Source organism: Pristiophorus japonicus, chromosome 9, assembly GCF_044704955.1.
Source record: "Pristiophorus japonicus isolate sPriJap1 chromosome 9, sPriJap1.hap1, whole genome shotgun sequence".
Classification (NCBI taxonomy): Eukaryota; Metazoa; Chordata; class Chondrichthyes; family Pristiophoridae; genus Pristiophorus; species Pristiophorus japonicus.
Window position 1 is genome coordinate 228091609 of NC_091985.1, and position 18379 is coordinate 228109987.

The 18379-nt window shown below is 46.9% G+C and overlaps 1 protein-coding gene and 1 long non-coding RNA gene across 3 annotated transcripts in view; both read right to left on the reverse strand.

Moving 5' to 3' along the window:
- Positions 1 to 16053, reverse strand: part of LOC139273850 (uncharacterized) — a 697517-nt gene extending 681464 nt beyond the window's left edge. For both annotated transcript variants that reach the window (XR_011595406.1, XR_011595407.1), the window contains exons 1-2: positions 15976 to 16053; positions 14922 to 15087 (exon numbers count right to left, since the gene is read on the reverse strand). This is a non-coding gene — a long non-coding RNA (uncharacterized lncRNA). The remainder of the gene's footprint in view (positions 1 to 14921; positions 15088 to 15975) is intronic.
- LOC139272904 (zinc finger protein 239-like) lies at positions 706 to 4355 on the reverse strand (the record flags this gene model as incomplete). Its single annotated transcript, XM_070889005.1, has 1 exon — positions 706 to 4355. A coding segment is annotated over one exon (693 nt), but the record flags the coding sequence as incomplete, so codon positions are not given.
- Positions 16054 to 18379: the final 2326 nt, after the last annotated feature.

The following is an 18379-nucleotide window of genomic DNA, read 5'->3' on the forward strand; positions in this document are numbered from 1 at the left end:
TCATTTCTTAAATAGGGGAATTACATTTGCTGTTTTCCAATCCTCTGGGACCTCTCCAGGATCCAGGGATTTTTGGTAATTACAACCAATGCAGCCACCATCTCTGTAGCCACTTCTTTTAATACCATAGGATGCAGGTCATTAGGTCCAGGGAACTTGTCCACCTTGTCCCTCTCCTCATAGCCCCTTGATTATCCATTATTGGGAAGACCGATACAAAATATTTATTCAAATTCTCTGCCATTTCCCTGTTTCCCATTAATTCCCCAGTCTCATCCTCTAAGGGACCAACTTAGCTACTCTCTTTCTTTTTATATACCTGTAGAATCTCTTACTGTCTCTTTTTATAGTTCTTGCTAGTTTATTCCCAATCTATCTCCTTTCCTTTTTTTTAGTTGTTCTTTGCTCTTTTCTAAAAAGTTCCCAATCTTCTGGCCTTCCACTAATCGTCGCAACATTGTATGCCTTTGTTTTCAATCTGATACCATCCTTTACTTCTTAGTTAGCCATGGCTGGTTCATTCTTCTTAAGAGTCTTTCTTTCTCACTGGAATACATCTTTGCTGCGAGTTATAAAATATCTCCTTAAATGTTTGCCACTGCTTATCTACCGTCTTACTCTTCCTTTGTAATTGCCTTTAAGATCAGAGACCCAAGTTTCTCAGCCTCAAACCGAATTTGGAATTATACCATGTTATGATCACTCTTCCCAAGAGAATCCTTTATTACGAGATCATTAATTAATCCAGTCACATTACACATTACCAGATCTAAAATAGTCTGCTTCCTCGTTGGTTCCACATTGTATTGTTCGAAGAAAACATCCCAAATACACTCTTTGAACTCTTCCTCAAGGCCAATTTGATTTGTTCAATCAAAATGAAGATAAAATTCACCCATGATTATTGCAGTATTTCTTACAAGCCTCCATTTTTTATTGATTTATATGCTGCCCTGCAGTGTAGTCACCGTTAGTGGGCCTACGTACTACTCCCACCAGTGATTTCTTTCCCTTATTATTTCTTATCTCCACCCAAACTGATTCTACATCTTGATCTTCTGAGAAGAAAAGGCTGAAGTGTTTACAACCATCTTGAGCTAAAAATGCCAAGAGGATGATCCATTTCGGACTCCTCCTAAGGAAGCCAGTCTTCAACCAATTCGATTCACTCCATGTCAAGAAATGGCTGAATGCATTGGATACAGCAAAGGCTATGGGCTCCGACAACATACCTGCTGTTGTGCTCAAGACTTGTGCTCCAGAACTAGCCGCGTATCTAGCCAAGCTGTTCCAATACAGCTACAACACTGGCATTTATCAGACGATGTGGCAAACTGCCCAGGTATGTCCTGTCCACAAAAAGCAGGACAAATCCAATCTGGCCAATTACTGCTCCATCAGTCTATTCTCAATCATCAGCAAAGTGACGGAAGGTGTCACCAACAGTGCTATCAAGCGGCATTTACTCACCAATAACCTGCTCACCGATACCCAGTTTGGGTTCCGCCAGGAGCACTCGGCTCCAGACCTCATCACAGCCTTGGTCCAAACATGGACAAAAGAGCTGAACTCCAGAGGTGAGGTGAGAGTGACTTCCCTCAACATCAAGGCAGCATTTGACCGAGTGTGGCATCAAGGAGCCCTAGTAAAACTGAAGTCAATTGGAATCAGGGGGAAAACTCTCCACTGGCTGGAGTCATACCTAGCACAAAGGAAGCTGGTTGTGGTGGTTGGAGGTCAATTATCACAGCCCCAGGACATCGCTGCAGGAGTTCCTCAGGGCAGTGTCCTAGGCCCCAACCATCTTCAGTTCCTTCATCAATGACCTTCCTTTCTTCATAAGGTCAGAAATGGGGATGTTCGCTGATGACTGAAAAGTGTTCAGTTCCATTCGCAACTCCTCAGATAATGGAGCAGTTCATGCCCGCATACAGCAAGACCTGGACAACATTCAGGCTTGGGCTGATAAGTGGCAAGTAACATTCACGACACAAAAGTGCCAGGCAATGACTATCTCCAACAAGCAAGAGTCTAACCACCGCCCCATAATATTCAATGGCATTACCATAGCCGAATCCCCTACCATCAACATCCTTGGGGTTACCATTGACCAGAAACTTAACTGGACCAGCCACATAAATACTGTGGCAACAAAAGTCAGAGGCTGGGTATTTTGTGGCGAGTGTCTCACCTCCCGATTCCCCAAAGCCTTTCCACCATCTACAAGGCACAAGTCAGGAGTGTGATGGAATATTCTGCACTTGCCTGGATGAATGCAGCTCCAACAACACCCAAGAAGCTTGACACCATCCAGGACAAAGCAGCCCACTTGATTGGCACCCCATCCACCACCTTAAACATTCACTCCTTCCATCATCGACGTACCGTGGCTGCAGTGTTTACCATGTACAAGATGCACTGCAGCAACACGCCAAGGCTTCTTTGGCAGCACCTCCCAAACCCACAACCTCTACCACCTAGAAGGACAAGGGCAGCAGGCGCATGGGAACACCATCACCTCCACGTTCCCCTCCAATTCACACACCAAGCTGATTTGGAAGCATATCGCCATTCCTTCATTATCGCTGGGCCAAAATCCTGGAACTCCCTCCCTACAGTACTGTGGGAGTATCATCACCAGACGGACTGCAGCAGTTCAAGAAGGTGGCTCACCATCATCTTGTCAAGGGCAATTGTGGATGGGCAATAAATGCTAGCCTTACCAGCAACGCCCACATCACATGAACGAATAAAAAAAAAACAAACAGAACCATCTAACCTCTCAAGTCTACGTAAAAGATTCCATGATGTTATTTCGAAGCAATCTCTCCGGTGTCCTGGCTAACATTTATCCCTCAACCAACATCACTAAAACAGAAGCTGTGAAAAACATTTTATAAATACAAGTCTTCCTTTAACAAAGGAGAAAAGGTTCAAAAATGGAACAGTCGGTAACAGGACATCAATTAGTCTCCTCTTGGAGAAATCCAGGAATCGACTCACTGTATGTAGGAAACAAAGCTGATTTAATTGACAGTTGTTTGACAGAGGGTGCAGAAAAGATTTACGAGAATGATTCCAGGGATGAGGGACTTCAGTTACATGGATAGACTGGTGAAGCTGGGGTTGTTCTTCTTAGAACAGAGAAGGTTGAGAGGAGATTTGGTCGAGGTGCTCTAAAATCATGAGGGGTCTGGACAGAGTAGGGAGAAAATATTCCCATTAGCGGAAGGGTGGAGAACCAGTGGACACAGATTCAAGGTGATTGGCAAAAGAACCAAAGGCGACATGAGAAAAAACGTTTTTTTAAGCAGCGAGTGGTTAGGATCTGGAATGCACGGCCTGAAAGGGTGGTGGAGGCAGATTCAATCGTAGCTTTCAAAAAGGGAATTGGATAAAAGTACCTGAAATAAAACATTTGCAGGTCTACGGGGAAAGGGCGGGGAGTGGGACTAGCTGAAGTGTTCTTGCAGAGAGCCGGCACGGGCTCGACAGTCCGAAAGGCCTCCTTCTGTGCTGTAACCATTCTATGATATCCAAAAATTTAAACTCCAGTCCAGCTATAGGGATTAATTGCAACAAACCCCAACTGTCTGAGTGAACATGGTTCAGTCCTGGATATGATTAACGGCAACAATATCAGCAGAGTTCAACCGCTGCAGTCACTTGTGAACTCGCTGGTGTCTCAGCAGGTTGGATGACTGAGTGAATCCCTTCCCACACTCAGAGCAGGTGAACGGCCTCTCCCCAGTGTGAATGCGTTGGTGTATTAGCAGGTGGGATGATCGAGTGAATCCCTTCCCACACACGGAGCAGGTGAACGGCTTCTCCCCAGTGTGAATTCGCTGGTGTGTCAGCAGGTTGGATAAACAAGTGAAGCCGTTACCACACTCGGAGCAGATGAATGGCCTCTCCCCAGTGTGAGTGCATTGGTGTATCCGCAGGTTGGATGACTGAGTGAAGCCGTTCCCACACAAGGGACAGGTAAACGGCCTCTCCCCATTGTAAACACGCTGGTGTTCAGTGACGTCAGATGAACGAGTGAATCCCTTCTCATACACGGAGCAGGTGAATGGCCTCTCCCCAGTGTGTTCGCTCGTGTACCAGCAGGTTGGATGAACGAGTGAATCCCTTCCCACACACGGGGCAGGTGAATGGCCTCTCTCCGTTGTGACAGCGTCGATGAGTTTCCAGCGCAGAGGGACAATTGAATCCCTTCCCACAGTCCCCACATTTCCACGGTTTCTCCGTGCTTCGGGTGTCCTTGTGTCTATCCAGGTTGGACGATCAGTTGAAGTCTCGTCCACACACACAACACGTGTACGGTTTCTCCCGGCCGTGAACGGTGCGATGTTTTTTCAGGCTGTGCAACTGGTTAAAGCTCTTTCCACAGGCAGTGCACTGGAACACTCTCACTCGGGTGTCTGTGTCTCAGTGCTTTTCCAGTCACACGAAGTTTAAAATCTTTTCCCACAGACAGAACAGACAAACGTTTATCCTTCCACATTCAAAGGCTGATGATATACAGGTGAATTGAGTAACTCTGTCAGATCTTCAAATGATTGGTTTGAGTTTCCCGTCTGCAAATCCTCCTTTTCTAATATCCTGTAAAAGGAGTTTACAAAAGTCAGCACTGGAAGTGCAGGGTAGAAATTGAGGACAGACAATCCTAATTTCTATGGAACATTCTTTCCTCTCTTGTTCCCCCAAAGCTGTAAATTCCCGTCCCACACACTCTCCCTCCACCCTGTGCTGAAATCCAAAGTCATCGCACCACCTCCATCATTTCTTTCTTCCATCTGCAGTTTTCTCACTCCCTCTTCTCTGGTTGGATTCAGTTCTACATCCCGTCTGTGCAGACTGAGAATAAACGAGGAAATTATTTTCTCTCCTGGTCACTGGGACCCTAAAGCCCTACCCGCCCACTGCTCCTGTACCAAGATGACCACGCATCTCGATCCTGATCCTGTCAAAGAATTCGGCTAGTTACCCCGAGCGGTCAGGTCTATCACCGCGGGTCAAACATGGGTCCTACGGGCTCGTATTTGGGGTCTGAGGCCTACACCAGGTGTTTATGAAGCTGCCCATCCCACCCAGGGATCCAATTCCTCCGCTGAGCCCACAAGCTCCTACCGACTCGTGGAACGTCTCTACCGCCTCAGACCACCTCCACCACTGGCACTGCACCTGCTCAGAGCACAGCCCGGTCCCACGTCTGGGCTCCTGTTGTTATTGATAGAGCACTTTACCCCTGCGCGGGGTATTTTGGTTACAGAAGTAAGCGTCGCAACATTTGGTAGTGAAATGGATTGACTCAGGACAGACAGCAGGGATTATTGCAGGAAATAACACAGTGCAGTGAGAAAGGAAATGCAGTGGATGTTGTGTAGATGGATTGTCAAAAGGTGTTTGATAAGGAGCCGGACAGGAGGCTTGTTGATCAAATTAAGGCTCATGGTATTAAAGGGAGTGGGGCTGTGTGGAGAGGAAGTTGGGTAAAGGGCAGAAAACAGAGAGTTGTGGTTAATGGATGTTCTTTAGACTGGAGGGATGGAAACAGTGGTGTCCCCCAGGGTCAGTGTTGGGACCATTGCTCTTAATATAGAGAAATGATCTGGGCTAGGGAATAAGCACATAAGAATTAGAAGCAAGAGCAGGCCATTTGGCCCTCAAGCCTGCTCCACCATTCAATAAGATCATATTGATTCATCAATTGATCCACCGTTACGAAAAACAATAAGAATAAAACCGGACGGACCACCCAGCATCGACCTCCGCACCGGTTACGGACCCGACAACGGCACACCCAGCCCAGTCTTTCTCACCAACATCTGGGGACTTGTGCCAAAATTGGAAGAGATGTCCCAGACTAGTCGAGCAACAGCTTGACATCGTCATACTCACAGAATCATACCTTTCAGCCAATGTCCCAGACTCCTCCATCACCATCCCTGGGTATGTCCTGTCCCACCGGTGGTGGTACAGTAGTATACAGTCGGGAGGGTGTGGCCCTGGGAGTCCTCAACATTGACTCCGGACCCCATTAAGTCTCGTGGCTTCAGGTTAAGCATGGACAAGGAAACCTCCTGCTGATTACCACCTACCGCCCTCCCTCAGCTGATGAATCAGTACTCCTCCATGTTGAACACCACTTGGAAGAAGCACTGAGGGTAGCAAGGTGCACAGAATATACTCTGGGTGGGGGACTTTAATGTCCATCAAGACTGGCTCGGTAGCACCACTACTGACCGAGCTGGCCGAGTGCTGAAGGACATAGCTGCCAGACTGGGCCTGCAGCAGGTGGTGAGAGAACCAACACGAGGGGAAAACCCTACTTGCACCCATCCCTTCGGAAAGGGCACGAGAGTGGGAGCAGCGGTAAGCCTACAAAGGGCGTGAGTCAGCCGAGCAGACAGCCGAAACAGCACCAAGTGACCTGGGAGGGTAAGAAGTAAAAAGATTCAAAGTGTGACATCATAGGAAAGCAGGGAAGTGATTGGTTGGTCAGTTTTTCTTTCTTTTCTTGGCCATTGGGTTTAAATTAAGAACTGGGATTAAAAATCTAAACTTTCAAAACGTGAAAACTTAACTAAATACATTCGAGATGGCAGGGCAGGCGATGTGTTACTGCTGCTGCATGTGGGAGCTGGTTGACCCCATTGAGGTCCACGGCGACCACATCTGCAGTAAGTGTTGGCTGCTCGAGGAACTTCGGCTCCGCGTTGATGAGCTGGAGTCCAAGCTGCAGACACTGCGGCACATCAGGGAGGGGGAGAGTTACCTGGACCCTATGTTCCAGGAGGCAGTCACACCCCTTAGATTCATTCGTTCAACTTTGGTCCGTGGTTAGGGACAGGAGGGTGTGACTACGAGCGAGGCAGCTTTGGGGACCCAGGAGGTAGTGATGGAGGAGCCTCAGTCCTTGCAATTGTCCAACAGGTACGAGATTCTTGTTCCCTGTTTGGACGAGGGCAGGGACTGCAGGGAGGATGAGCAAACTGATCACAGCGCCATGGTACAGGAGGCCATTCAAGTGGGGGGAGTAAAAAGAAATGTTGTAGTGGGAGGAAACAGTATAGTTTCGGAGATAGATGCTGTTCTCTGCAGCCGAGTGCGTGAGTCCCGAAGGCTGTGATGTCTGCGCGGTGCCAAGGTTAAGGACATCTCCTCTGGGCTGAAGAGGAATTGGAGTAGGAGGGGGAAGATCCAGTTGTCGTGGTCCACGTAGGTACCAATGACATAGGTAGAACAAAGAAAGGGGTTCTGCTGAAGGGTTTTGAGCAGCTAGGGGCTAAATTAAAAAGCAGAACCACAAAGGCAATAATCTCTGGATTACTACCTGAGCCACGAGCAAATATATTTCGGTGAGAAGGAAAGACTTTAAGCGACGGGAGAACTATCCGCGGTTAATGAAGGAAGTAAAGGACGGTATCAAATTGAAAACAATGGCATACAAAGTGGCCAAGATTAGTGGGAGGCCAGAGCATTGGCAAATGTTTTTAAAAACAGCAAATGATGACTAAAGAAATAATAAAGAGAGGGAAGGTAGATTATGAGAGTAAACTAGCAAGCAATATAAAAAGAGATTCTACAGGTATGTAAAAAGGATAGGGTAGCTAAAGTAAATGTTGGTCCTTGGAGGATGAGACTGGGGAATTAATAATGGGGAACGTGGAAATGGCAGAGACTTTGAACAAATATTTTGTATCAGTCTTCACTGTAGAAGACACTAAAAACACCCCAATAATAGATAATCAAGGGGCTATAGAGAGGGAGGAACTTAAAGCAATCACTAAAGAAAAAGGACTCTAGTAAAATAATGGGATGAAAGGTGGAAAAGTCCCCTGGACCTGATGGCTTACAATCTTGGGTCTTAATACACAGTAATGCTCCCTCTACACTGTCCCATCAAACAATGCCAGAGCAGATACAGCACAGGTTAGATACAGAGTAAAAATCCCCCTGCACTCCCATATCAAACACTCCCAGGGGAGGTACAGCACAGATTAGATACAGAGTAAAGCTTCCTCTACACCGGCCAACAAACATTCCAAGGGCAGGTAAAGCATGGGTTAGGCAGAGGGTAAAGCTTCCTCTATACTCCCCTATCAAACAATGCCAGGGCAGGTACAGCCCAGATTAGATATAGCGGAAAGCTCCCAGAACACTGTCCCATCAAACACTCACAAGGCAGGTACAGCAAGGATTAGATACAGAGCAAATCTCCCTCACCACTGTCCCATCAAAACCTCAAAGGATGGATATAGAACATAAGAAATAGGAGCAGGAGTAGGCCATTTGGCCCCTCGAGCCTGCTCTGCCATTCAATAAGATCATGCCTGATCTGATCCGGGCCTCAACTGCACTTCCCCTCCCGCTCCCCATAACCCTGGACTCCCTTATCCTTCAAAAATCTGTCTATCCTCACATTAAATACATTCAATGACCCAGCCTCCACAGCTCTCTGAGGTAGAGAATTCCAAAGATTTATGACCCTCAGATAAGAAATTCCTCCTCATTTCAGTTTTAAACAGGTGACCTCTTATTCTGAAACTATGCTCCCAGTTCTAGATTCCCCCAAGAGGGGAAACATCCTCTCTGTATCTACCCTGTCAAGCCCCCTTAAAATCTTATACGTTTCAATAAGATCACCTCTAAGTCTTCTAAACTCCAATGTGTACAGGCCCAACCTGCTTTACCTTCCTTCATATGACAATCCCTTCATCTCAGGAATCAACCTCGTGAACCTTCTCTGAACTGGCTCCAGTGCAAGTATACCCCTCCTTAAATAAGGAGACCAAAACTGTACGCAGTTCTCCAGGTGTGGTCTTACCAACGACCTGTACAGTTCTTACTTTTATACTCCATCTCCCTTGCAATAAAAGGACAACATTCCATTTGTCTTCCTAATTACTTGCTGTACCTGCATGCTAAATGTTTGTGTTTAATGTACAAGGACCCCCAGATCCCTCTGTACCACCGCATTTTGTAATCTCTCCCCATTTAAATAATAATTAGCTTTTTTATTTTTCCTACCAAAGTGGATAACCTCACATTTTCCCACATTATACTCCATCTGCCAATTTTTTGCCCACTAACTTAGCCTCTCTATATCCCTTTGTAGATTCTTTGCGTCCTCCTCACAACTTCCTAGGTTAGCACAGGTTCAGTGCACGGTAAATCTCCGTCTACATTAGCCCATCAAACACGCCCAGGACAGGTACAGCATGGATTGGATACATTGTAAAGTTGCCTCTACACTGTCACATCAAATACTCTCAGGGCAGGTCCAGCACAGGTTAGGTACCAATTAAAGCTCCCTCTAACTGTCCCATCAAACATTGCCAGAGAAGGTGCAGCACGGGTGAGATACAGAGCAAAGCTGCCTCTGCACTGTCCCAAAAACACTGCCAGGGCAGGTATAGCCCGTGTTAGATACAGAATAAACCTCTATCTACACTGTCCCATCCAAAACTCCCAGGGCAGGTATAGCATGGGCCAGATACAGAGTAAAGCTTCCTCTTCACCGCCCCATCAAACACTCGCAGGGCATGTATAGCATGGTTCAGATACAGAGTATAGTTCCCTCTACACTGTCCCATCAAACACTCCCAGAGCAGGTACAGCAGGGGTCAGAAACAGAGTAAGGCTTCGTCTACACTGTCCCATCAAATATTTGCAGGGCAGGTACAGCACGGATTAAATAGAATAAACCTCCCTCTATATTGTCCCACCAGACACTCCCAAGGGCAGGTACAGTACTGGTTGGATACAGAGTAAATCTCCCTCTACACTGTCCCATACAATACTCCCAGGGCAGGTACAGCAAGGATTAGAAACAGAGTAAACCTCATTCTACACTGTCCCATCAAACACAACTAGGGCAGGTAGAGTACTGGTTAGATAAAGAGGAAAGCTTCCCCTACACCAACCCATCAAAGCTCACAGGACAGGTAGAGCATGGGTTAGATACAGAGCAAAGCTCCCTCTGCAGTGTCCCATCAATCACTCACAAGGCAGGTACAGCACAGGTTATGCAGAGAGTAAAGTTCTCTCTACACTGTTCCATCAGACACAACCAGGGCAGGTACAGCACTGATTAGATATAGCGTAAAGCTCTCTGTACACTGTCCTGTCAAAAACTCCCGGGGCATGTACAGCATGGGTTAGATACAGAGTAATACTCCCTCTACACTGTCGCATCAAATACTCCCAAGGACAGATATGGAATATAAGAAATAGGAGCAGAGTCGGCCATTTGGCCTCTCGAGTCTGCTCCGCCATTCAATAAGATCATGGCTGATCAGATCCAGGCCTCAACTCCACTTCCCCACCCACTCCCCATATCCTTGACTCCCTTATCTTTCAAAAATCTGTCTATTCCCACCTTAAATACATTCAATGACCCAGCCCCCACAGCTCTGTGAGGTAATGAATTCCAAAGATTCACAACCCTGAGAAGAAATTGCTCCTGATTTCCCTTTGAAATGAGTGACCCCTTATTCTCAAACTATGCCCCCTAGTGTTAGATTCCCCCACGTGGGGAAACATCCTCTCTGTATCTACCCCGTCAAGCCCCATCAGAATCTTATACGTTTCAATAAGATCACCTCTACGTCTTCTAAACTCCAATGAATACAGGCCCAACCTGCTTTACCTTCCTTCATATGACAACCCCTTCATCTCAGCAATCAACCTCGTGAACCTTCTCTGAACTGCCTCCAGTGCAAGTATATCCTTCCTGAAATAAGGAGACCAAAACTGTACGCAGTAGTCCAGTTGTGGTCTTACTAATGCCATGTATAGTTGGAGCAGGACTTCCCTACTCTTATACTGCAACTCCCTTGCAATAAAGGCCAACATTCCATTTGCCTTCCTAATTAATTGCAGTAACTGCATGCTGAATGTTTGTGTTTCATGTACAAGGACCCCCAGATCCCTCTGTACCACTGTATTTTGTAATCTCTCACAATTTAAATAATAATTTGCTTTTTTATTATTCCTACTAATGTGGATACCCTCACATTTTCCCACATTATACTCCATCTGCCAAAGCTTTGCCCACTCACTTAGCCTATCTATATTAGTTTATAGATTCTTTGCATCCTCCTCACAACTTGCTAGGTTAGCACAGGTTAGATACAGAGTAAACCTCTCTCTACATTATCCCATCAAACACTCCCAATGTAGGTACAACATGGGTTAGGTGCAGAGTAAAGCTCCCTCTGCGCTGTCCCAGAAACACTCCCAAGGCAGGTACAGCACGGGTTAGATACAGAGTAAAGCTTCCTCTACGCTGTCCCATCAAACACTCACAGGGCAGGTATAGCACGGATTGGATGCAGCATAAAGTTTCCTCTACACTGTCCCATCAAATACTTCCAAGGTGGATACAGTACACGTTAGATGCAGCATAAAGCCCAATTTATACTGTCCCGTCAAACACTCCCATGGCAGGTACAGCACGGGTTAGATACAGAGTAAACCTCCATCTGCACTGTCCTATCAGACACTCCCAGGGCAGGTACAGCTTTGGATAAATACAGAGTAAAACTCCCTCCACACTATCCCATCAAACAATGCCTGGGCAGGCACAGCACAGATTAGATACAGAGTTGCCCATGTAGTGGCTGGCGTGCAACGGCCACCATACGTTAAAAAAAGCCACGCACAGGCATCTTCCACCCTTCAGCATATAGTTCAGGACCTGGAATATTAGGTCCTTCATTGAAACACCTGTGAACTCATCCTTTTTTGGCGTGGAAGCAAGTCATCCTTGTTTGCAGATGACACTAAGCTGGGTGGCAGTGTGAGCTGTGAGGAGGATGCCAAGAGGCTGCAGGGTGACTTGGACAGGTTAGGTGAGTGGGCAAATGCATGGCAGATGCAGTATAATGTGGATAAATGTGAGGTTATCCACTTTGGTGGCAAAAATAGGAAGGCAGAATATTATCTAAATGGTGACAGATTAGGAAAAGGGGAGGTGCAACAAAACCTGGGTGTCATGGTACATCAGTCATTGAAAGTTGGTATACAGGTACAGCAGGCGGTGAAGGCGGCAAATGGTATGTTGGCCTTCATAGCTAGGGGATTTGAGTATAGGAGCAGGGAGGTCTTACTGCAATTGTACAGGGCCTTGGTGAGGCCTCACCTGGAATATTATGTACAGTTTTGGTCTCCTAATCTGAGGAAGGACATTCTTGCTATTGAGGGAGTGCAGCGAAGGTTCACCAGACTGATTCCCGGGATGACAGGACTGACATATGAAGAAAGACTGGATCGACTCGGCTTATATTCACTGGAATTTAGAAGAATGAGAGGGGATCTAACAGAAAAATATAACATTCTGACGGGATTGGACAGGTTAGATGCAGGAAGAATGTTCCCGATGTTGGGGAAGTCCAGAACCAGGGGTCACAGTCTAAGGATAAAGGGTAAGCCATTTAGGACCGAGCTGAGGAGAAACTTCTTCACTCAGAGAATTGTAAACCTGTGGAATTCTCCACCACAAAACATTGTTGAGACCAGTTCGTTAGATATATTCAAAAGGGAGTTCGATGTGACCTTTATGGCTAAGGGATCAAGGGGTATGGAGAGAAAGCAGGAATGGGGTACTGAAGTTGCATGATCAGCCATGATCATATTGAATGGTGGTGCAGGCTAGAAGGGTCGAATGGCCTACTCCTGCACCTATTTTCTATGTTTCAAGGGACTGCCAATGATGATGATGAGATACCGAGTAAACCTCCCTCTACACTGTCCCATCAGATACAACTCGGGCAGATAGAGTACAGGTTAGATTCAGATGAAAGCTTCCCCTACAGCGACCCATCAAAGCTCACAGGGCAGGCAGAGCACGGGATAGATACAGAACAAAGCTCCCTCTACACTGTCCCAACAAACAATCCCAGAACAGGTACAGCATGGGGTTCGGTAAAGAGGGAAGCTCCCTTTATACTGTCCCATCAAGCACTCCCAGGACAGGGACAGCACGAATTAGATACACAGTAAATCTGTGCCAGAGGAAACTGTATCCCAGTGAGAGTCAGTGTCAGAGGAAATTGTACCCCAGTGAGAATCAATGCTAGAGGAAACTGTACCCCAGTGAGAGTCAGTGCCAGAGGAAACTGTACCCCAGTGAGAGTCAGTGTCAGAGGAAACTGTACCCCAGTGAGAGTCAATGCTAGAGGAAACTGTATCCCAGTGAGAGTCAGTGCCAGAGGAAACATGCAACAGAGCCTGGTGTCCAGTCGTCTTGGATCCCCTTGCCAAGCCCGTGTGGTAGCTAATGTGCAAGGGCCACCTCACGTTAAAATAATTCACGCTGTTAGCAATACAAAACAATCCTCTTCCTCTGCAATTATCAATCTATTGCAATTCCCCATGTCTGTAGTTTCGTTATTACAATTCAAAATATCTTCAGTTATCAGCTACAAATTGCATTTGTATCGCGCCTTAAACATAGTAAAATGTCCCAAGGCGCTTCACAGGACCGTTATCAAACAGAATTTGACACCCAATCACATAGGAAATATTAGCACAGGATTAAAAGCTTGTTTAAAAGGGTAGTTATTAAGGAGCATTTTGAAGGTGGAGGGGTTTAGGGAGGGAATTCCAGAGCTTATGGCCTCGGCAGCTGAAGGTACGGCCAACAATATTGGAGGGGTGAAAATTAGGGCTGCTCAAGAGGCCAGAGTTGGAGGAATACAAAGATCTCTGAAGGTTGTAGGGCTGGAGGAGGTTACAGCAATAGGGAGGGGCAAGGTCCTGGATGGATTTCAAAACAAGGATGGAGCAGGAGCCAATGTAGTTCAGTGAGCACAGGGGTGATGGGTGAATGGAAATTGGTACAAGTTGGGATGAGAGGGCTGAGGACAGATTGAGTAGAATAGGCCTATATTCTCTGGAGTTTAGAAGAATGGAAGGTGATATCATTGAAACATAGAATTGACACGGGCTGGATAGTCTCGAGCTAGGGGTTCTAGTATTAGGATAAGAGATCGGCCATTTAAGACTGAGATGAGATATTTCTTCACTTAAGAGTTGTGAATCTTTGAAATTCTGTATTGAATAGAGATCTTACTGAATGGTGGAGCAGACGGGAGGGGCCGTATGGCCTACTCCTGCTGCTATTTCTTGTGTTCTTGTGTGCTTGCGGAGCGTGCGAGGCCGATCAGGAGAGCAATGGAATAGTCCAATGTAGTGGTAACAGAGACAGGGATGAGGGTTTGAGCAGATGAGCTGAGGAAGGGGCAGAGACCGGCGATGTTATGGAGCTGGAAGTAAACGTACTTGGTGATTGAGGGAATATGGATTCGTAAACTCATCTCGGGGTCAAGTACGACGCCAATCAATAAATTGCAACCCTCCATATCTGTGTTTCAGTTTATTAGAATACTATATACCTCGAGTGATCAATGCTTCAATAGTAGTACTTATCAATAGATTTTCTGTTAATTCCAAATGTTCATGAATGAATAATTGATTCTGTCAGTGATAGGCCGTGCTGATATTTCAGATTGGTCTCTGCATCGTGATCAATGAATTGACTATGATGCTTCCAGTTCAATCTTTCCAATGGCTTTCTCACCAGATGGGAAATATTTGAACATTGAGATCTGATGGTGTCGGTGTGAGTTCAGTCCCACCTAATGTAGAGACGGGTCCATCTGCTGGGCTCTGCCTCAAACTGGAGTCACCTCTTAGATCAAAGTCCTTTACTCTAAAACACACACAAGATTCACTGTGACTGTGTTTAGAGACAGAAACTGATCTCACTTCACATCCCATTGCACGGCCTCATGCTGGATAATTGTGCTCGGTGGTCAGTCTCTCCCAGTCTCATTTCCTGTCTTACCTTGTAACCTGTGTGTACTGTCTACAGGACCGGTGTGTATCTGAGTAAATGGCACTTCTCTTACCTTTCTCCCCAGTCGATCTATTGAAGCACTTTCAATCGGAAAGGGCTCCCTGGTTGGTGATCTCACAATCCTGTGCTGGGTCACTTGATGTTGTTCCTCAGTCCACAATCCCTGTTTCCTTCGATCTGTGGAACTTTCTCAATCACTCCGCCATTCACCGGGAGATCTAATTATCACAGGGCAGAAAATTAGAAGAATATTAATGTTGTGAAGTGGAATGTAGTGTAAAGTGTTTTTCCAATGTTTCAGAAAAGTATATGTCCAGTATTTCTGTTTGATTTTATCCTATTCCTCAAGATTCCTGTCCCGCCCGTCTGGACTTACAGATAATCACCAGAATTCTCCCCGGCCTAGGCGCTGTCCGATCTCACTGAGCCCTCGGGTTACACATTGTCTGATCTCACGGGGCCCCCGGGTTACACACTGTCTGATCTCACTGGGCCCCAGGGTTACACACTGTCTGATCTCACTGGGCCCCTGGGTTACACACTGTCTGATCTCACTGGGCCCCCGCGTTACACACTGTCTGATCTCACTGGGCCCCCGGGTTACACACTGTCTGATCTCACTGGGCCCCCGGGTTACACACCGTCTGAGCTCACTGGGCCCCCGGGTTACACGCCGTCTGATCTCACTGGGCCCCCGGGTTACACGCCGTCTGATCTCACTGGGCCCCCGGGTTACACGCTGCCTGATCTCACTGGGCCCCCGGGTTACACAGTGTCTGATCTCACTGGGCCCCCGGGTTACACACTGTCTGATCTCACTGGGCCCCCGGGTTACACACTGTCTGCTCTCACTGTGCCCCCGGGTTACACACTGTCTGATCTCACTGGGCCCCCGGGTTACACACTGTCTGATTTCACTGGGCCCCCCGGGTTACACACTGTCTGATCTCACTGGGCCCCCGCGTTACACACTGTCTGATCTCACTGGGCCCCCGGGTTACACACTGTCTGATCTCACTGGAAGTTTCAGTCTATCTCCCGCATGTCCCCAAACCCTGAGCTCCGGGGCTGTGTGTTCAGTTCGGTGTTTTCCCTCACAGACTCACCGCACCCACCCCGAGCGCTCTGCCCCTGCCCCGGCCGCCCACCATCAGTCCGGTTCCCTGCGGACCCCGGTTCCCCACATTGTCCAACCGCTAGTTGCAGCAAACTGCGCGGCATCCGGGGACTGTGGCGTGGGGAGTGCGGCACCGGACATGCGCACTGCGGCCACGGCGCGTGTTCCTGCGTAAATTAATGACCGTCAGAGAATTCGCGGCCGTCGATTGGCTGCACGCAGCAGATTGCCAGCCACTGCCACCAATTGGAGCCGGCAGCGCCGCAGAGCCCCGCCCACTGTGATGAAGGCGCGCTGGGCAGCTCCGGGGTCACGTGGTTCCTGATTTCAAAAAATGCGGCCGTTCAACCGTTAAACAGGCCACGTCACAGCCCCGCCCACATCGCTTGTGACGTTGGTGCTGAGGGGCGGGACCGCTCGCAGTGCGCCTGCGCCTGCGCCGGACTCCCAGCTCACTCAATCCCTCACCCATGCAGTATTAATTATAACTTTTCTTTATAGAGCGCCTTTAACGTAGTAAAACGTCCCAAGGCGCTTCACAGCAGTGTTACAGGACACAACACATACATTTAACACAGAGCCACAGAAGAAGAAATTGCGGCAGATGACCAAAAGCTGGGTCAAAGAGGTAGGTTTAAAGGAGGGTCTGAAAGTAGGAAAGAGGCGGAGAGGTTTAGGGAGGGAGCTCCAGAGCTCGGGGCCCAGGCAGCTGAAGGGCCGGACACCGATGGTGGAGCGATTATAATCGGGGATGGTCAAAAGGGCAGAATTTGAGGAGTGCAGACATCTTGTGGGCTGCAACAGATTCCAGAGATCGGGAGGGGCGAGGCCATGGAGTGATTTGTAAAAAGTGATTTGTGATTATTAACAGCAACAACTTTTAACCGTGAGTCTTGTTTATTTTGTTTATTTGTACATGGGACGTGCTGGCAACGGAAGAATGACCATAATATGATAGAATGTTACATTAAGTTTGAAAGTGATTTAGTTGAATCCAAAACTGGGATCTTAAATCTAAACAAACAATCTTTTTTTAGGTATGAGGGGCGAGTTGGTTAAGGTAAATTAGGAAACTACATTAAAAGGCATGAAGGTAGATAAGCAACGGTGAGCATTAAATAATTAATACATAATTTACAACAAAAATTCATTCCTTTAAGGCACAAAAACCCCACAGGAAAGGTGGTCCAACCGTGGCTAACAAGCGAAGTTAAAGATAGTTTTAGATCAAAGGAACAGGTTTATAATGTTGCCAAAAGAGCAGTAAGCCTGGGGATTGGGAGCATTTTAGAATTCAGCAAAGGAGGACCGAGAAGTTGATAAGGGAAAATAGAATATGAGAGTAAACGAGCGAGAGACATAAAAACAGAACTGTAAAAGCTTCTATACGTATGTTAAAAAGGAAAAGATTAGCAAAGTAAATGTGGGTCCCCTACAGGCTGAGACAGCAGAAATTATAATGGGGAATAAAGAAATGGCAGAGAAATTAAACACATACTTTGGGGGGAAATTGCAGTTAGAGGCTTCCTTTGGGTGAAAGCCTCCGACCGGAATTATTTTAACAAAATTACCTGATGGTCCTAGAGGAACATAGGATTGTGGTCGGAGTCCTAGTTTCGCAGTACAGCGTACAGTAATATGTCTTCCAAGTATGTATTTGTATCCTGGGATCACGTGGGCCCGGACCACCAATGAACATCTCGTATTCTCATTGATAATAATGGGAGCTCTGGTTGTACAAGCTCCCATTGCTATCAACAACAACAATTTTATTAATATACCACTTTTAACGTAGTAAACTGTCCCAAGGTGATTCAGTGTTATAAGACAAAGCAAATAAATTTGACACTGAGTCATATAAGAAGAAATTACAGCAGATGACCAAAAGCTGGTCAAAGAGGTGGGTTTTAAGGGGCATCTTAAAGGTGGAAAGAAATGTCCAGAGGCAGAGGGGTTTAGGGAGGCAGTTCCAGAGCTTCGGGCCCAGGCAGCTGAAGGCACGGCCACCGATGTTGAACAGTTCTAATCAGGAATGCTCAAGAGGGCCAATTTTGAGGAATGCAGACATCACGTGGCATTGTGAGGCTGAAAGCGATTACAGAGATAGGGAGAGGCAAGGCCATGGAGGGATTTGTAAACAAGGATGAAAATTTTGAAATCGAGGCATTGCTTAACTGGGAGCCATTGTAGGTCAGCGAGCACAGGGCTGATCGGGACTTGGTACAAGTTAAGACATGGGCTGCCGAGTTTTGGATGACCTCAAATTTATATAAAAAATAGGAGCAAAAGTATGGCCCCTCGAGCCTGCTCCGCCATTTAATACGATCATGGCTGATCCGATCATGGACTCCAGTCCACTTCCCTGCCCACTCCCCATAACCCCTTATTCCCTT